This window comes from Nicotiana sylvestris, chromosome 5 (genome assembly GCF_000393655.2).
Source record: "Nicotiana sylvestris chromosome 5, ASM39365v2, whole genome shotgun sequence".
In the NCBI taxonomy this organism is placed as follows: Eukaryota; Viridiplantae; Streptophyta; class Magnoliopsida; order Solanales; family Solanaceae; genus Nicotiana; species Nicotiana sylvestris.
In genome coordinates, this window is record NC_091061.1 from 19,234,245 (window position 1) to 19,253,226 (window position 18,982).

The following is an 18,982-nucleotide window of genomic DNA, read 5'->3' on the forward strand; positions in this document are numbered from 1 at the left end:
GGTATTTTCGAAGATTGACTTGAGATCTGGCTACCATCAGTTGAGGATTAGGGCATCTGATGTCCGTAATACAGCTTTCTGCAATCGGTACAGGCATTATGAGTTATTGGTGACATCATTCGGGTTGACAAATGCCCCAACAACTTTTATGGATTTGATGAACCGAGTGTTTAGGCCTTACTTGGATTCGTTTGTGTTAGTCTTCATTGATGATATTTTGATCTATTCCCGCAGTCAGGAGGAGCACGAGCAACATCTGAGAGTGGTTCTTCAGACTTTGAAAGATAGTCAGTTGTATGCTAAGTTTTCGAAGTGTGAGTGCTGGTTGAGTTCAGTTACTTTCTTGGGTCATGTTATTTCAGCAGAGGGAATTCAGGTAGATCTAAAGAAGATAGAGGCAGTCAAAGACTGGCCTAGACCTGCATCAACTATAGAGATCTGGAGTTTCTTGGGGTTGACATGCTATTATCATCGGTTTATGGAGTGGTTTTCATTTATCGCATCCTCGATGACTAGGTTCACCCATAAGGGTACCCAGTTCAGGTGGTCGGACGAGTATGAGGTGAGCTTTCAGAAGCTCAAGACAGCCTTGACTACGGTGCCAGTGTTGGTTTTACCCACAGGTTCAGGGTCATATATAGTTTATTGTGATTGTAAGCACGTGATTTTTGCCCTATGAAAGAATTACTCCCAAAAAATTCAAAATAAAACGATTTTTCCTTGGTGTGCAATTTTTGAATTTTGTGGTATTTTTGTATAATTATTTGTATTTTTGTCTGTGCATGTTTATTTGTTTAAATTAATAAAAATATAAAATATGTCGCATTTTCATTTATTATTTATTTAAGTTTGTTTTACAAAAATGAGAAAATCATAAAAAAATAATGTACGTTGCATTTTAGCATTTAACGTCTAAATTGTGCGATTTTATCGTTAATTGCTATTAAAATATGCGATAATAGTTATTTGGAATTAATTAGTTTTTTTGATAAGTTAATTTAGTTTATAAATTAGAATTTTAGTTTTATTAATTAGAAAGTAGAAGAAAATAGAGCAAAAAATGTAAAGAAAATCGGAATTGGGCTCTTCTTCAAATTCAAGCCACAGGCCCAAAAAATATCCAACCATCCCTACGACCCGGTCCATTCCAAACCGAGTCGACCCAGTCCATAACCCAAATATCCAACACCCCTATTATCTTACATTTCACAAAAAACCAAACCCAAAAAACCCTAAACTAACTAATCCGCCCCACCCTTTCTTCTTCCTCTCCAAAAACACCCCAAGCTCCCCTCCCATGGCAGCCATGGCTGCTGCCCTTCCCCCGTCCTTCACCTTCAACACACACACACACACACACACACACACACAACACAACCACCCTCACCCCCCACGACGTCCCCTCGCTGCCATGGCTGCATCTTCAAGTTCGTCGAGCAGCTGCTCCGAGTCTAGCCTCCCCGTCGCGTTGCTGCTTCTTCTCCGTCAAGTTGTTGCTGCTATGGCCGTGTCCATGGTGCTGCTGCTCGATGTTGCAGTTCCACCCCGACGCTGTTGCTTCTCTTCCTTCTGCCATGACCGCGTCTCCTTCTTCTTCTAGCTTCATTGTTGCGTTGTTGTTTCTTCTCCGTCAAGTTGCTGCCGTGTCCATGGTCCTGCTGCCCTCGTGTTGTTTCACCATCCAAACATGCTGCCTTCTGCTTCGTTTTCATGCTGCTGATTTTGCTCATGTCCTTGAGCTTGTAAAACCAAGCATTTGGCATCATATATGATAATCCAAACCTATAATTTCCCATGATGAGTAAAAAGAGCTGCTTGTATTTGTGTGTTTTATCTCTTATTCGGATCGTCTTCGTCGTCGAATTGTTTTGGTGCGATAATCGCTTCCGGACAGATTTGTTTTCATTCAAAGTTCTTCGTCGTTCTGATCCAGTTAGTTGGTTTAAATTTCGTTTTTGTCCGTAATTTGTTTGATATTTTTCGAATTTGAAATCAAATATGTTTGATATTAATTTCATGTTCATCGTTTTTTTTATCTTTCAGTTTGTTTCATTCATTTTTCTTGTTTATTTTTAGGAAGAAATTGTTAGTTTAATTATAATATTGTTAGATTTAAATTGAAGTCCAATTAATTATTTCTTCAGTTTGTTTTATTAATTTAAAAGGATTTAGTTTTAATATAGAAAAGTGTTAGTTTAAATCACTTGAATCCGTCATGTTTGTTGTTTACTATAGATTTAATTCGTGTTCATTTTGTTTGAAGTTCGTTTTTAATTCAGTGATTTAATGTGAAGTTATGTTTTGGTTTTTAATTTTTTGATTCAATGTATCTTTGTTATAATTTTGTTGGATTTAATTTAAAAAGATCAATTGATTATTTGAAGTTTAGTGATTTGAATATGTTTATTTGTTTTGTTTAAGCTTAATTCGAGTTTAATTCGAATTTGAATAAAACTTGCTTGTTATTGTTGTTGAATCTTTTCATTTATGTCCATACTTTGTTTGATTGTTCTTGAATCCGAAATTAGTATAAGTTTGATCTTCTTGTTTGTTGATTATCATTTTTGATTATTTCTTCAGTTTGTTTCATGATCTTGTTTAGTTTTAATATAGAAATTGTTGGTTGTAATGTTGTTAGATTTAATTTTAAGTTCAAATGATTATTGAATTTAGAAATCTGAATATACTTGTTTGTTGTTGTTATTGTTGAATCTGAAAGTAGGTTTGTTTGTTGTTAAAAAATATTGTTCAATCAAAATAATTTTAGTTGTTTCTTTGTTGTTCATCATTTAGTTTGAATTTCTTGTTGAAAATTGTTTAGAAATTGGTCATATTTGCTGTATTTTGGTTGAAATTGATTAGGTGAATTGGTTATAGCTGATGGGGGTAGTTTGGTAATTTGCAGTACGTTCAGGGGTAAATTGGTAATTTCAGTAAGGTCGGAGGGGTATTTTTGGAATTAAACATTTGAACAATTGTTTAATATAATGGGAGACAAGACATAAATTAGTGGGGGAATAATGTAATTTTTTATGTTAAGCATGGGGGACAAGATGTAATGGGGTGAGGTTGATATATTTGTTTAATGTAGTGGGGGACAAAACATTAGGTAGTGGGATTAAAAGGGGATGAGTGGGAAGATAGTGGGTTTTATGTTTAAAAATGCTGAAATATGGTAATAAATAGGGAGACTTGATCAGATTTTAATAGAGACAAAAAAAAAAGAGAAGAGAAGAAAAGAGGAGAGAGAGAATAAAAGGGAGCTGAATTTTAAGAGAAAGAAAAATTCCGAAAATACTAAGACTCCAAAAATAAAAAGAAAAACATTCTGGAGATTCAAGAGAAGAATTGTATACACCTGATATACAATCTAAATATTCTGATATACGGATTCAGAAATTAAGGGTTGAACACTAATTAGTCTTTCAAATCTGAAAAGATTTCTTTGGCTTCTGTCCGTTGATTGTTGTCGGTGTTTCTGGATTTTTATCTTGATTTTAAAATCGGTCACTGGTTTCTCGTTGCTGGTTGTTACTGGTTGCTGGGGTTGCTGTTGTTGTATGCTACTGAATTTCTGCTAATCTCCCTTTTCTTTTGCTTCCAATATCAGGTACACAACTGACACGCTGGTTACTGTAAACTGAAATATGAAGCATGAATACGAAAATGAAGAGTTGAAGTTCTAAATTTATTTTAATTATATTCTGAATTTTATTTGTATATATAAATTATTTAGCTTACAAAAATCAGAATCATGTAGTTATTTAATATATATAGTGGAACATCTGACGATAGCTTAACAGATGAACTATCTATATATTGCCTAAAAATAAATAAATAGTGTAGTAACTCCGTCTAGTTAAAAATCAAACGAATAGACCATTTAGGAACTTGGTAGGAATATTGTTTAGTTAAATAATATTGGTTAATTTCAGCATGTAAATGGTCTAGGATTAAAATTAGATTGCTAAGTTTTTTTTTAATTTGACAAACTGAGAACATGCCTAGTATAATGTAACTAGGTAGTAACATGTGAATAAGACGGCTCAGGTCTAGTTTTATGCCATACACGTTGGGCCTGGGCCCGCAGTGGCAACGGACTGTCCTGTTTGCATCATTTTCAGATTTTATGAATCATATTCGAAACCCATCTATAACAACTCAAGCATGTAAATAAATTAAGACATTTTCTCTTTTATTTTGTAGAGACAAATTTAATAAGAGAAAAATGTAGGCATTTTAGGACTGTCCTTTAAAAATAAAATGAGATGAGCCTCGCCCAATAAAATGCACCAATTGCGGGGCCCTCAATAAATGTTTAATTGAATATTTAGAATTCGGGATGGACTGTTTAGTGAATTCCACAGTCTTACCCATAAATAATAATACGCTAATCGCTTTAGGCACGATTTTAATAATAATACATTCTTAAACACGGGTGCGCATTTATGCGACCCAAATCCAAATCCCAAAACATTGAATAAAAATACGTTCCGGATCGCGGGTGCATTTTATGTGACGCAATCCAAAGACATGTTTTTAAACGATGTTCGCATTCTTTTAAAAATATAATAATAAAAGCGGTAAAGAGTTAAAAATTTGCACATGAGCTCATAATTGTATAAAAATCAGATATTTAAGACAAATATGACAGTTGAGCGACCGTGCTAGAACCACGGAACTCGGGAATGTCTAACACCTTCTCCCGGGTTAACAGAATTCTTTATCCGGATTTCTGGTTCGCAGACTATAATACAGAGTCATTCTTTTCCTCGATTCGGGATTAAATTGGTGACTTGGGACACCTTAAATCTCCCAAGTGGCGACTCTGAAATAAATAAACAAATCCTGTTTCGATTGTCCTTTAATTGGAAAAACTCCTTCACCCCTCGCGGGGACGGAAAAAGGAGGTGTGACAGTGATGCATCTCGTATTAGACTTGGTGCGGTGTTGATGTAGGATGCCAAGCTCATTGCCCATGCTTCGCGATAGTTGAAGATTCATGAGAAGAACTATCCGATTCATGATTTGGAGTTAGCAACCATTGTTCACGCATTAAAGATTTGGAGGCATTATCTGTATGGTGTATCATGTGAGGTGTTCATGGACCACAAGAGTCTACAGTACTTGTTCAAGGAGAAGGAGCTAAATTTGAGGCAGAGTGGTGGTTGGAGCTATTGAAAGACTATGATATCACCATCTTATATCATCTGGGAAAGGCCAATGTGGTGGCCGATGCTTTGAGTAGGAAGTCAGCTAGTATGGGCAATCTTGCTTATATTCCGGTCGGTGAGAGACCGCTTTCTTTGGATGTTCAGGCTTTGGCCAATCAGTTTGTGAGGTTGGATGTTTCTGATCCTAGCCATGTGTTAGCTTGCATAGTCGCTCGTTCTTCATTATTGGAGCGTATCCGAGATCGACAATTCGATGATCCTCATTTGTGTGTCATTAGGGATACAGTGCAGCTCTGAGGTGCCAAGCAGGTTACATTAGGAGATGATGGAGTTTTGAGGTTGCAGGGTCGAGTTTGCATGAGTAATGTGGATGGGCTTCGAGAGTTGATTTTAGAGGAGGCCCACAGTTCCCGGTACTCTATTCATCCGGACGCTGCTAAGATGTATCAGGATTTGCGGCAACATTATTGGTGGAGGAGGATGAAGAAATATATCGTTGCATATGTGACTCGGTGTTTGAATTGTCAGCAGGTTAAGTATGAGCATTAAAGGCCTGGTAGTTTGTTTCAGAGGATTGAGCTTCCCGAGTGGATCACTATGAATTTTGTTGTTGGACTCCCACAGACTCGGAGGAAGTTCGACGCAATGTGGGTTATTGTTGATAGGCTGACCAAGTTAGCGCATTTCATTCCTGTGGCAGTCTCCTATTCTTCCGAGAAGTTAGCTGCGATCTATATTCGGGAGATTGTTTGTCTTTATGGGGTGCCTGTGTCTATCATTTCGGATCGAGGTACAAAGTTTACTTCACGTTTTTAGAGGGTAGTTTAGTTAGAGTTGGGCACACAGGTTGAATTTAGCACAACATTTCATCGGACGGGCAGTCCGAGCGTACTATTCAGATTTTGGAGGATATGCTCTTAGCGTGTGTCATTGACTTTGGAGGCTTGTGGGATCATTTTTTGCCTTTAGCAGATTTTGCCTATAACAACAGCTACCAGTCGAGTATCTAGATGACTCCTTATGAGGCTTTATATGGTAGGCGGTGTCGGTCGCCAGTTGGATGGTTTGAGCCTGGAGAGGCTCAGTTATTGGGTACGGATCTAGTACAGGATGCCTTGGACAAGGTCAGGATTATTCAAGATAGGCTTCGTACAGGTCAGTCCAAGCAAAAGAGTTATGCTGACCGTAAGGTTCGAGATTTGGCATTCATGGTCGGTGAGCGGGTATTGCTTCGGGTGTTGCCTATGAAGGGCGTGATGAGATTTGGAAAGAAGGGCAAGCTTAGCCCGAGGTTCATTAGCCCGTTTGAGATTCTTGATCGAGTGGAAGAGATGGCTTATAGACTTGCGTTGCCGCCGAGCATACCAGCCGTGCATCCAGTGTTTCATGTGTCCATGCTTCGTAAGTATCACAGCGATCCATCCCACGTGTTAGATATCAGCACTGTCCAGTTGGACAAGGACTTGTCCTATGAGGAAAAGCCGATAGCTATTCTAGACCGACATGTTCGTCAGTTGAGATCGAAGAGTTTCTCTTCTGTTCGTGTTCAGTGGAGAGGTCAGCCTGCTGAGGCATAGACCTAGGAGTCCGAGTCCGATATGCAAAGCCGTTATCCCATCTTTTCCCCGACTCAGGTACTTCCATCTTATGTCCTTTCGAGGACAAACAGTTGTTTTAAAGGTGGAGAATATGATGACCCAAAAGGTCATCACCTATTTTAGAAATAAACTCTGTGTCCCGAGGGCTTAAAAAACCTCTTTCTATCTTACCTCGACTTGCGTGCATGGTCCGGACCTATATCCGGAAAGCTTTCTATGTGAAAATATGAGAAATAAAAATTTCTAGAGTTAAGATTTGATTATGGTTGACTTTGGTAAACATTTTGAGAAAAAGGACCCGGATCCGTGTTTCGATGATCCCGAGAGGTTCGAAGTAAAATATGAGACTTGGACGTATGCTCGGAAATGAATTCCGAGGTCCCAAACCTTAGAAATCAATTTTTGAAAGAAATTATTTTACTGAATTATCTAAGAAATAAAGAAAAGAATTAATTTTTGAAACCATTGGTATCGGGCCGTATTTTGGTTCCAGAGCCTGCTACAAACTTGTTATAGTATTTAAAAGATAACTGTAAAATTTGGTAAAAAATGGAGTCTATTTGACGTGAGTTGGACTTCCGGTTAGAGTTATGAACTTTGAGTGTTCTTGATGAAAATGTTGAGTTTTGAGGTTTAATTCATGGTTTTACATTTTATTTTGATGACATAATCACACTAGTAGGTCCATATGATGTTTTTAAGTCATTATGCACATTTGGTTTGAAGTCCCAAGGGCTCGGGTGAGTTTCGGGTAGGTTCCGGGATATTTTAGGCTTAAAACATCGCTGTTGCAGGTTTAGAGATGTTGCAGATCTCTGAACCCGCCAGTGCGGTCCGCAATGATTTTGTGCTGACCGCGGAGGGGCCTTTGCGGTCTCACTCGATTTTGTATGGTCCGCGGTGAGGAAGAATCCGCAGGTTCACTGGTCTAACTTCGGAAGCCTATATCGTTTAATCTACAAGGAATTTTGAGATGGTTTAAAAACAAAAGTTGTAATCCTTTGTATCTAGTTTCGAGAAAGGTAAAGAAATTACAATTTGGACATCGGTAGAGAAAGTTATGGCTAAAATACTAAAGCATGTCACTGCAGTCTACATTGTGAGCTCCACGGCCGCACTCCTTTTTGCGAGGTCCGCACAGAGGGTCTAAGAGGGGTATATTTAAACAGGATTTTCAGTTATTTTTCATTTTTCAAAATCACAAAAATATAAGAGGTGATTTTTCAAACAATTTTCTTCTCCAAAACATTAGTAAGTGATTTCTAACTCATTTGTTTTACTCATTAACTTCTTTTTACAAGATTTCATCTTAGAATCTAGGGTTTTCATGGTGGGATTGAGAATTTTGGGTAAAACCTAAGGATATTGAAATTTGGGGAATTAGAACTCAAATTGAGGTTGGATTCCAAAACCAATTATATATCCGGGCTCGGGGGTGAATGGGTAATTGAGTTTTGGTCCGAATTTTGGGTTTGGACCAAGCGGTCCCGGGGTCGATTTTTGACTTTTTGGGAAAACTTTAGAAAACTTATTTCCAAGCATTAGAATTAATTCATTTAGCATTTATTAATATAATTAAGTAACTTGTGGCTAGATACGAGCAAGTTGGTAGTAGAATTAAGAGGTAAAGTGATAATTGAGGTTTGAATTGTGTTCGTGGCATCGAGGTAAGTGTTTGGTATAACCTTAGCTTGAGGGATTAGGAGTTGCGTCCTATTTGCTATGTGTTATTTGTTGAGTACGGCGTATCGGCATGGTGACGAGTATCTCTACGTTGGTGTCAATCATGCCCGTGAGTCTTATATTATGATTAATGTGACTCCGTTTGTATTGTCCATGCCTTTTGTGATGATTTCTATTGTTGAGCAAGGCTTGTGGAAGTAATATTGGTATTTGAATATTGAAGAGCGTTGACTCAAGTTGTAAAATGAATTGTGGAAGTCTAATTGGCAATTGAACCTTATAGAGCATTGGCTCAAGTTGTGAAGTAAATGTGAAAAGGAAAGAGAAGAGGACTTTTGATATTGTTCCCTCGCCAGGATTCGATTGTTGTAATGTTGTTCGCTTGCCGGAATTTTATTGTGATTTTATTTATTTCCTTGCCCTTATTTCTTGTGATTATTATTTTGGTAAGAGATTGTTAATGCACGAAGGGTGATGTCGTGCACTTGTCTTTGATTTTCCTGAATCTTGCTGATAATTGAATTATGTTGTCCTTTATGTTTATTTATTGATTTCCTGTTGTTACTTGATTTTAGTATGATGTTATTGGTTCTAATGCCGGGATACTGTTGTTCCTTTGTCGGGGCTCTTTTGTGATTGGTGTTGAATTGTATATTGGATCGGGTTGCACGCCGCAACAATATTATATTTAGATCGGGTTGCATGCTGCAACAATATTATATTTGGATCGGGTTGCACGCCGCAACAATATTATATTTGGATCGGGTTGCATGCCGCAACAATATTATATTTGGATCGGGTTGCACACCACAATAATATTATATTTGGATCGGGTTGCACGCCGCAACAATATTATGTTTGGATCGGGTTGTACCCCGCAACAACAATATAATTAGATAGGGTTGCACGCCACAACAGTGATATATGATATGGATGAGGCTGCACGCCGTAATAGTGTTTTTATGATTTGGATCGGGTTGCGCACCGCAACAGTAGATAATAACCATGTGTATTGGTTGGTTACGATTTCCTTATTCTTTTGCTATGAATTCTAAATTGTCTTTATGCTTTTCTCTTGAATTACTTTTGATAAATTATATTCACCTGCAGCATGTCCCCCTCCCATCTTTAATTGTTTATTTCTGTTTTAGTTTCTGATGTATATAATATAACTGCATCGGTTTGGTTGGTAGTCTGGTCCTAGCCTCGTCACTACTTCACCGGGGTTAGGCTAGACACTTACCGGCACATGGGGTCGGTTGTGCTAATACTACACTCTGCACTCTTTTGTGTAGATCCCAGTGCTGTAGACTTCGGACCGCAGTGAGATTGCTTTTTCATGTTTATCAGGCGTCCCGAGGTAGTCCTGCATGCGTCCGCATGCCTTGGCATCTCCTTCTATCTACTATTCATGTTTCTTTCATGTATTTCCAGAGACAGTGTTGTATTTACTTCTTTTAGACCTTTGTTTGTAGTATTCCTAGACCGTCTGTGAAGTTGTGACACCAGTTCTGGGTAGTCTTTGATTAAGAAATCGTATTGGAAATATTTAAATGGTTTTAATTGTTTCTTCCACTTGTTTAAATTCCGATGTCTATAAATTGTTGGTTCACAATTATTAAAGGATTAAAACTAGGAAAAATGTAAATTGTTCAAACGGTTGGCTTGCCTAGTTTTCACTAGTAGGCGCCATCACGACTCCCGAGGGCGGGAAATCCGGGCCGTGACAAGTATTCTCAAGCTATTACTTACCTCATAGAGCCGTTTCACCTTCTAATACATCATGTGTTCCCCCGACATCCTTGTTATCTTTATTCTGGAATAGGTAAGGGTATTTAGACTCACATCCTCTTCTGCTTCCCATGTCATTTCTTCTATATTCTTGTTCCTCCACAATACTTTGACGGAAGCTACATCTTTTGCTCTCAGCATGCATATTTGTCGATCTAATATAGCCACTGGAACTTCTTCATATGATAGATCCTCTTTACCTTGTACATCTTTGATAGGGATGACTCGAGAAGGGTCTCCAATATATTTTCTCAACATAGATACATGGAATACCGGGTGGACAAATTCCAATTCAGATGGCAATTTTAACTCATAAGCAACTTGTCCAATTCGTCGAAAAATTTTGTACGACCCGATATACCTTGGACTCAACTTACCCTTCTTCCCAAAATGCATAACACCCTTCATTGGCGAGATTCTCAGGAAAACCCAATCACCAACTTCAAACTCCACATCACGACGTCGGACATCGGACTAAGACTATTGCCTGCTTTGCGCCGTCCTCAGTCGTTCTTATATCACTTTCACCTTCTCAATGGCTTGGTGAATCAAATCTGGCCCATATAATTCTATTTCACCGACCTTAAACCATTCAACTAGTGATCTGTATTTCCTCCTGTACAGTGCCTCGTATGGAGCCGTTTTAATACTGGAATATAGCTATTATTGTAGGCAAATTCTATGAGTGGCATATGATCATCCCAATTCCCCTTGAAATCTAGAACACATGCTCGTAGCATATCTTCAAGTGTCTGAATGGTACGTTCAGCCTGTCCGTTAGTCTGCGGATGGAATGCAGTGCTGAGATTCACTTGCGTGTCTAAACTCTTCTGAAAAGACCTCCAAAAGTTAGCCATAAATTGAGCTCCTTGGTCTGATATAATAGATACCGGCACACCATGAAGCCTAACAATCTCCTTGATATACAACTTCATTATCTTCAGCCATGTACGTTGTCTTAACTGGCAGAAAATGGGCACATTTTTTAAGTTGATCAACTATCACCTAGATAGAGTCAAACTTATGATAAGAGCGAGGTAATCCAATAATGAAGTCCATATTAATCACCTCCCATTTATTGGTCGGAATCTCCACATTCTGAATCAACCCACCGGATTTTTGATGCTCGATCTTTACTTGTTGACAATTAGGACACTAGGCTACAAATTTTGCAATAGACTTCTTCATGTTATCCCACCAATATTGCTCCTTAACATCATGATACATCTTTGTCGAGCCGGGATGGATGGAATATCGGGATTGATGAATCTCAATCATAATCTTCTCTCGCAACCATGCCACATTAGGCACACATAATCGGCCCTGGTATCTCAGTACCACATCTCCTCCAATCTCAAAAGCCATAATTTTACATTTCTGAATGCTCTCTCTCAATCTTACTAAGGTAGGATCTTCATATTGCCGTACTTTTACCTCGGCTACCAAAGATGATTGTGTTGTATTTTGTACAGTAACACCTCCGTCATCAGAGTCTAACAATCTTATTCTCATATTGGCTAGCTGATGAAGCTCTTTAGTCAACCCATGTCTACCTGCCTCAGTGTGTACTAAGCCTCCCATTGACTTACAACTGAGAGCGACTGCCACAACATTAGCTTTACCGGGATGGTACAATATCTCGACATCATAATCTTTTAGTAATTCAAGCCACCTACGCTGCCTCAAATTCAACTCCTTCTGCTTGAAGATGTATTGTAAACTCTTGTGATCTGTGTAGATGTCAACATGGACGCCGTATAAGTAGTGCCACCATATCTTCAAAGCATATATTACTACAGCCATTCCCAAATCATGAGTCGGGTAACTCTTTTCATGCTTCTTCAATTGTTTTTATACATAAGCAATCACCTTCCCACGTTTCATCAATACACACCCCAAACCTATACATGAGGCATCACAATATACCACATAAGCTTCTGTTCCTTTTGGGAGAGTGAGCACTGGCATGGATGTCAATCGATTCTCTAGCTCCTAAAAACTTCGTTCACAAGCGTCAAACCACTAGAACTAAGTAGGTTTCTATGTTAACTTAGTTAATGGTGCTGATATAGAGGAAAACCCTTATATAAACAGCCTATAATATCCTGCTAGCCCTAGGAAGCTGTAGACTTTGATAGTGTTGTAGGTCTCGGCCAATTCTTCATTGTATCGATCTTCTGATTATCGACACTAATACCCTTGTCAGATATCACATGGCCAAGGAATGCTACTGAGTTCAGCTAGAATTCACATTTGGAGAGCTTAGCATATAACTTACGATCCTGAAGCGTCTGTAATGCTATCTGCAAGTGGACCGCATGTTTTGCCTCCAAACGAGAATATACCAGAATATCATCAATGAATACGATCACAAACACATCAAGATAGGGCCTGAATACACTATTCATGAGATCCATAAAAGCTGCTAGGGCATTTGTTAACCTGAACGACATCACCAAGAACTCAAAGTGCCCATATCTTGTTTAGAAGGTCGACTTTGGAATATCATTCTCCTTAACCCTCACATGATGATACCCTGAACGTAAGTCAATCTTGGAGAAATACTTGCCATCTTGGAGTTGGTAAAATAGGTCATCAATCCTTGGAAGTGTGATGTTCTAAACGTCAATATCATACAAGAGGGGGGGTGATTTGTGTGGTACCCAATTTTTGCTCTAGAAGAACCTGGTTCTTCTAGGTGTTCTAACTACTACTATTTGTGGAATAAAAAGTACATAAAATAAAGAACACATAGATTTTTTACGTGGAAAACACTTGGCTCAAAAGGAGAAAAAACCACGACCTACTACTCAGTAGGAGTTTTGCAAACTTCCACTAAAATCTTTGAGCCAAAACAGCATTTATAAAAACTCTTTGTAAGCCTAAGGATTAACTCTAATCCCGTTGTAACACACAGCCTCAACTATTGTGACAACTTCAAGTTAGCTTATAACTTGAACACTCAAAGTACCAAATACAATTGCTTTTATGAAAGCTGAAAGGTACAACTTTAAACCACCTACTACAATTGAACTAGAAAAAGAAAAAACACAATGGAACTGGTTCTTCTATCTCGTTCAAGTAGCTTTATGAGTGCACAGTCAAATTTCACATAAATTGCTTGCAAAATCGCCTTGCTCTTTTGCTTTCAATTTAGTTTAACTTTTGTGTTTGTGCAATACCTATAAAAGAGAACAATCACTGTTATTTAATAGGTTAGAAATCAGAGTTTTATTGGGACTCAATTGCTGATCTTCTATCGTAGTTGAGTCCTTGACGATATCAAACTCTAACACTCTCTTTATCTGGATTGTGTTCTTTACATATAAGGAGACTTTCTCCCTTTATCCAATATGCAACCTTTTCGATCACATCAGGAGATATTGCTGCTTGATCAGTAGGACTTATCTCCTTCACGTGCATCTCACATGTGTAGGTTGATCATGACAGTACTTTACAAGATGGATCTGGTCCATGATTGAGTTCATTTGTCATTCTTCAAAACCCCACCTGTTCTTGGGCCAACAAATTTCCCCTTTTTAATGATGACAAACTCTGTGCATTTTATGTATCAAAAAACCTGCAAGAACTCAGCTTAACCATCAACACTACACTTAGAAAAGTTTCTTTTCATCAAGGACCAGGTTAATTAGGTTATAAATATCACTTATTTCATAATAATGTATAAAGCACAATATATCTTCCCCTTTTGGCATCATCAAAAAGTTGCATTCACAGTGTGAATTCTAGATTTTAATAAGTACTCATGGCCACTGGGGCAACTACAAGTTCAATCATGGTGCAATTATCAGTAATCAAACAAACATATTTAAACTATCAAGGTCAGAATAATCATTAAATAAGAGAAAACAACAGTTGTCATTGATAGAGATATGTTGCCACTAACAATCCACTTTCTTAGAAAGAAAAATATCCAAACCATGAGAAAAAACAGAAAATTCTCTAATCTGGGTCACTGGGGTTACTTAGAACTAGACAGGTTCAGAAGACAAGTACTAGGAGACCTAAGGCTTGGAGGAACTAGAGGGTTGAGTCTGGAGAAAGTTCAGCATATTCTAAAGGATTCCATCACTTTTCTCCTTTTCTTTTTTTCTAGCTCAGTTCTAAGGCCATCCATCTCAGTTTCCAATTCAGCCATACGATCCTTGAGCCTAGCAATTTCAGCATCCTTAGTTCCACATTCTTGAACCAAAGTCCTAACCTTGCTGTTAATGGGTGTACTCAGAGATGAACCAGGTTCAACTGGGATGGCATTGACTGGATAGTCACAAGATAGAAGAGTATTAATGCCAAAATGTTCCTTGCTTGATGCCATTTACCATTTATTTAAAGGCATGTTCAGTCTGTCCAGAACTGTGGTCAGTATGAAGCCATATGGATTAGCATGAGCCTTGGAGCCATTCATGACCCTGTCTAGCAATTTGACAATGAGGGCAGGCCAATTGATTTGCTTTCCTCTCTCAAGGCACTCCATAAGAACCAGGTCCATGTGGTTTGCAGTATGTCTTCTCTCTTGTCTGGGCAGTAGGCACTTATTGACAAACTCAAACACAACCTTGTGGTCAGGCCTCATCTCACTTTTCTGCACAGCCCTGGCTTCATTCACATCCTCTGAATCACAGAACCTCTTAGTGCTCAAGAGAAATAGGTAGGGAGTCCAGGCATGGCCACCTTTGCCTAGTGTAGTCATCAAACCCTTAAGAGGGTATCCAGAATTTCTCCCAGTTTCACAGCATCGAAGTGCACTTGAACTCCCTTCACCTGGCTACTAACAACTCCATCCTTAATAGCAGCATTTGCCATGAAGTCAACCAACTCATTTCTAGCTAGCCTTCCTTCCATCTGAAGGACCATGTCCTTCCAACCTTGAGCTACTAAGCAGTCTATCAATCTCATCATTCCTGGTTCCACCAGGTCCTTCCACAGTCTACCTTTCAAGATTTTTCTTTTGCAAAAAATGGCAAGCTTGTCCTGTTCTTTCTCAGATTCATTTTCTTCTTCTTCTCCACTCCAATCCTCATCATCAGAAACTTTTGTTTGTTTAGCTTTCACTGTAGATCTTGTCCTCTTGGCAAGTGAGGGTTCAGCAGCTACAGGTACAGAAGAAGACTTCTTGGAGGAAGTCTTGGGTTTTTTAGGCTTGGGTGTAGGAACCTCCACATATGTACCCCTCTCTTGATGGACTAGTTCCATCCCCTCTTCCTCTACGGCCTCAGAGGATTCTGCAATCTTTCCCTTTCCCTTATCCTTTTTCTTTTTCTTTTTATTACTTTCTTCTAAAGCCTTTTGTAGATCAGCTTCACTCTGTTTTACCCTGCTTCTTGTGGCTCTACCCCTAGGCACTGAAGAGGCAGTAGGTGTTGGGGACTAAGCCTTTATTTTCTTGGAAGGCTTATGAACATTTGGGGCTTTCGCCATTCTACATTTCTTTGGATCATAGCTTGCTCCAACCTTTTTCAGTAGATCAGCTAGGGTCTCTTCAGTAGATGAAACTGGTTCATCTCTTCGTTTGCTCAGATGAATCAACCCCTCTGCAGCTTCGCTAGAACCACTTCCCCCTGACTTCATGTCATTCTCTTGTGCAACCCCACATATATCAAGAGCTGCTCCCTTCCCATTTCCCCTCTCTTCGCCACATGCACCCTCTCTCTCTTTTTCTTTTTCAGACTTCTTTTAACCTCCACTCCTACTCAACTCAGGCAACTTAACATCCCTAATGGGTCTAACCAGAACAAACCTAGTCTCTAAGTTGTCAATCACAGATGAACTTACCTCAATAGGAAATTCTTGAGTCTTCTCAAAGTCAGAAGACCCATGTCCATCTCCCTCAGTCGCGGATTGAAAAGATTCAGTCTCAGAGCTAGAATCAGAATTTTGAGCTGGGATTTCTTTCACTTGGCTAGCTTTGAACCTTTCTTTTAAAACCTTCCTTAGAGCCCCAGATGCTACAGTTTTTCGGGCAAGCATTTTCTGCCTTCGAAACCTAGGTTTTGGAGATTCACTAGGTGGAGTAGTTGAGGATGCATTTGAGGGAGAAGGTGGTGGAGGGGTTCCAAGATGATCTTGTGGGTTAAACATGGTTGTTGATTTCTTGAGTTAATTTGGGAATTTTGGAGAAGAGAGCAATTAGAGTTGAGGAAGAGAATTTTTGACGGTTTTAGAATGATGAAAAAATTAGAGATGTGGTGTGTATTTAAAGAGAATTAGGCATTAATTAGTAATGACATCTTTTTCAGGGGTCAAATAGAAGTCTAATCAAACTGAAATTCCAACATTTTAATGATAGATTTGGCTTCCCTAGATTTTTGTAAAAAATCGCAGTTTTAGAATTCTGAAGGGACATAACTGGTTCGATGCTCAACGAATAAATTTTTCTAGGAATTTGACAAGTATAGGACTTCTGCTCATGATTGAATTATTAGTCTTTTTAATTGTGCAGAGTATAGAGAACATACCTGAACTTTCATATGAAATCATACTGATGAACCAGGTTCTTCATTTTGAACTCTCTTGAACATGTCTCAAATGCCATAATAGAGAATTTTTTTTGCAAGAGATCAGTGAATCATATAAACACATGGCACATGAGTATACTAATTAAAGTATGAACCTGAGTAAAAATTAATCTAGATATTTACACACAATTAGTTTTCCTAGCCAAATATATATATATATTTCATTGTGCATTCTGGGCTGGACCTATTAGGTGATCTTAATCATCCATAATTCCAAACTGTTCCTCTCAAAGTTTTCTCTACTTAGTGCTTTAGTGAAGATGTCAGCAATTTGCTTATCAGTAGCACAGAATTCTATGGAGATCAAACCTTTCTCAAAGTTATCTCTTAAGAAGTGGTGCCTAACATCTATGTGCTTAGTCCTCTTATGATGAACATGGTTATTTGTCATACTTATAGCACTAGTGTTATCACAGAATATAGGAATGCAACCAACTTCAATGCCAAAATCTACCAGCTGTTATTTGATCCATAGCAATTGAGCACAATAAGAGGCAGTAGCAACATACTTAGCTTCAACAGTGGATAAGGCCACTGAATCTTGCTTTTTAGTAGCCCATGACACAATACATGAACCAAGGAAGTGTGCCATACCTAATGTGCTTTTCCTATCCACTAGAAAACCTACATAATCAGCATCATCATATCCTACTAGATTGAAATTACTACATTTGGGGTACCAAAGACACATATCAGTGGTGCCTTTCAGATATCTTAGTATCCTTTTGACAATAGTCAAGTGAGACTCCTTTGGATTTGCCTGAAAATGGGCACAAAGTCGTACACTGAAAACAATGTCAGGTCTACTAGCAGTAAGATACAAGAGTAAACCAATCATACCCCTATACAACTTTTGATCAACTGATGAACCAGGTTCACCAATGTCTAATTTAGTGGCAGTTGCAATGGGTGTGTCTATTTCTTTTGATTCTTCCATTTTAAACTTTTTGGTAAGCTCTTTTGCATACTCCTATTGATGGATCATGGTTCCATTAGGACTTTGTTTGATCTACAAGCCTAAGAAGAAGTTAAGCTCACCCATCATACTCATTTCAAACTCACTTCCCATTAATTTTGCAAAGTCCTTACTTATCTTATCAGTGGTAGCCCCAAAGATTATGTCGTCAACATATATTTGTACCACAAGGAGATCCTTACCTTTTTACCTTAAGAATAAGGTACTGTCAATTTTACCTCTTTTGTAACCATGCTCCAGTAGGAATTTGGATAGTCGTTCATACCATGCTCTTGGGGCCTTCTTTTGTCCATAGAGAGTCTTGTCTAGCTTGTACATATGCTCAGGACATTCTTTGCTCTCAAACCCTGGAGGTTGTTTTACAAACACTTCTTCTTCTAGGTAACCATTCAGGAAGCCACTTTTGACATCCATCTGATGAAGAGTGAATCTCATGTGTGCTGCAAAGGCTATAAGGAGTCTTATTGCCTCTAGTCTTGCAACTGGAGCAAAAGTTTCATCATAATCTATGCCTTCCTCCTGGCTGTAACCTTGGACCACCAGTCTTGTTTTGTTTCTTGTAACAGTTCCATCTTCATCAAGTTTGTTTCTGAAGACCCATTTAGTGCCAATAACTGATCTATCCTTGGGTCTTGGAACTAGATGCCAAACTTGACTTCTCTCGAGCTGATTGAGTTCATCTTGTATTGCATTCACCCAATCTACATCCTGCAAAGCCTCAACAATATTTTTAGGCTCAATAAGAAATAAAAAGGCATTAAAAGTACACAAATTCTTTAATTGTGATCTAGTTTTGACTTCAGATGTTGTTGGATCAGTGATAATGTTCTCAATAGGATGAGAACTTGTAAGGTTTCACAACCAACTGCTTTCTGCTAGATGTTTCTGTCATGTTTTGTTGCTGAGGAATAGGGTCATGAACAAGTTCTTTTAGGGGATATTTTTCAATTCCTCCTTGATTAGTTCCCCCTATCAGGTTGCCCTGGATGGAAGAACCTGTTTCATCACATGTTCTTTCTTTTGGTGCCACTTTGACTTGTGTTGAGGCTTCAGTCAGATCCTTTACCAATCCAATGACTTCATCTTCGTGTTCTTGTCTCTCAGAAAGAATGTTAGTTTCATCAAATACTACATGTACACTTTCTTCTACACACAAAGTTCTTTTATTGAACACTTTGTATGCTTTGCTATGTGAAGAATATCCCAAGAATACTCCCTCATCAC

General features: G+C 38.5%; 2 protein-coding genes across 2 annotated transcripts; both read right to left on the reverse strand.

Annotated features, from left to right (window-relative positions):
- Nucleotides 1-10,842: 10,842 nt before the first annotated feature.
- LOC138868333 (uncharacterized) lies at nucleotides 10,843-12,049 on the reverse strand. Its single transcript, XM_070145884.1, has 2 exons — nucleotides 11,585-12,049; nucleotides 10,843-11,208 (listed from the first exon to the last, which is right to left on the reverse strand). Exons 1-2 carry the CDS (start codon nucleotides 12,047-12,049, stop codon nucleotides 10,843-10,845), a joined length of 831 nt encoding a protein of 276 aa, XP_070001985.1.
- Nucleotides 12,050-14,956: 2,907 nt separating this feature from the next.
- LOC138868334 (uncharacterized) lies at nucleotides 14,957-16,345 on the reverse strand. Its single transcript, XM_070145885.1, has 3 exons — nucleotides 16,040-16,345; nucleotides 15,691-15,937; nucleotides 14,957-15,609 (listed from the first exon to the last, which is right to left on the reverse strand). Exons 1-3 carry the CDS (start codon nucleotides 16,343-16,345, stop codon nucleotides 14,957-14,959), a joined length of 1,206 nt encoding a protein of 401 aa, XP_070001986.1.
- Between the last annotated feature and the right edge of the window lie 2,637 nt (nucleotides 16,346-18,982).

Bases quoted from the DNA above. Each gene is read 5' to 3' on its own strand.
- LOC138868333 (XM_070145884.1), bottom strand. From the start codon at position 12,049: ATGGCTGTAGTAATATATGCTTTGAAGATATGGTGGCACTACTTATAC. The intron at 11,209-11,584 runs GTACTGAGATAC...ATTTTCTGCCAG, and splicing joins TTGAGATTGGAGGAGATGTG to TTAAGACAACGTACATGGCT.
- LOC138868334 (XM_070145885.1), bottom strand. From the start codon at position 16,345: ATGTTTAACCCACAAGATCATCTTGGAACCCCTCCACCACCTTCTCCC. The intron at 15,938-16,039 runs GTAAGTTCATCT...GGAGGTTAAAAG, and splicing joins CTCAAGAATTTCCTATTGAG to AAGTCTGAAAAAGAAAAAGA. The intron at 15,610-15,690 runs GTAGAATGGCGA...CTGCCTCTTCAG, and splicing joins AAGCTATGATCCAAAGAAAT to TGCCTAGGGGTAGAGCCACA.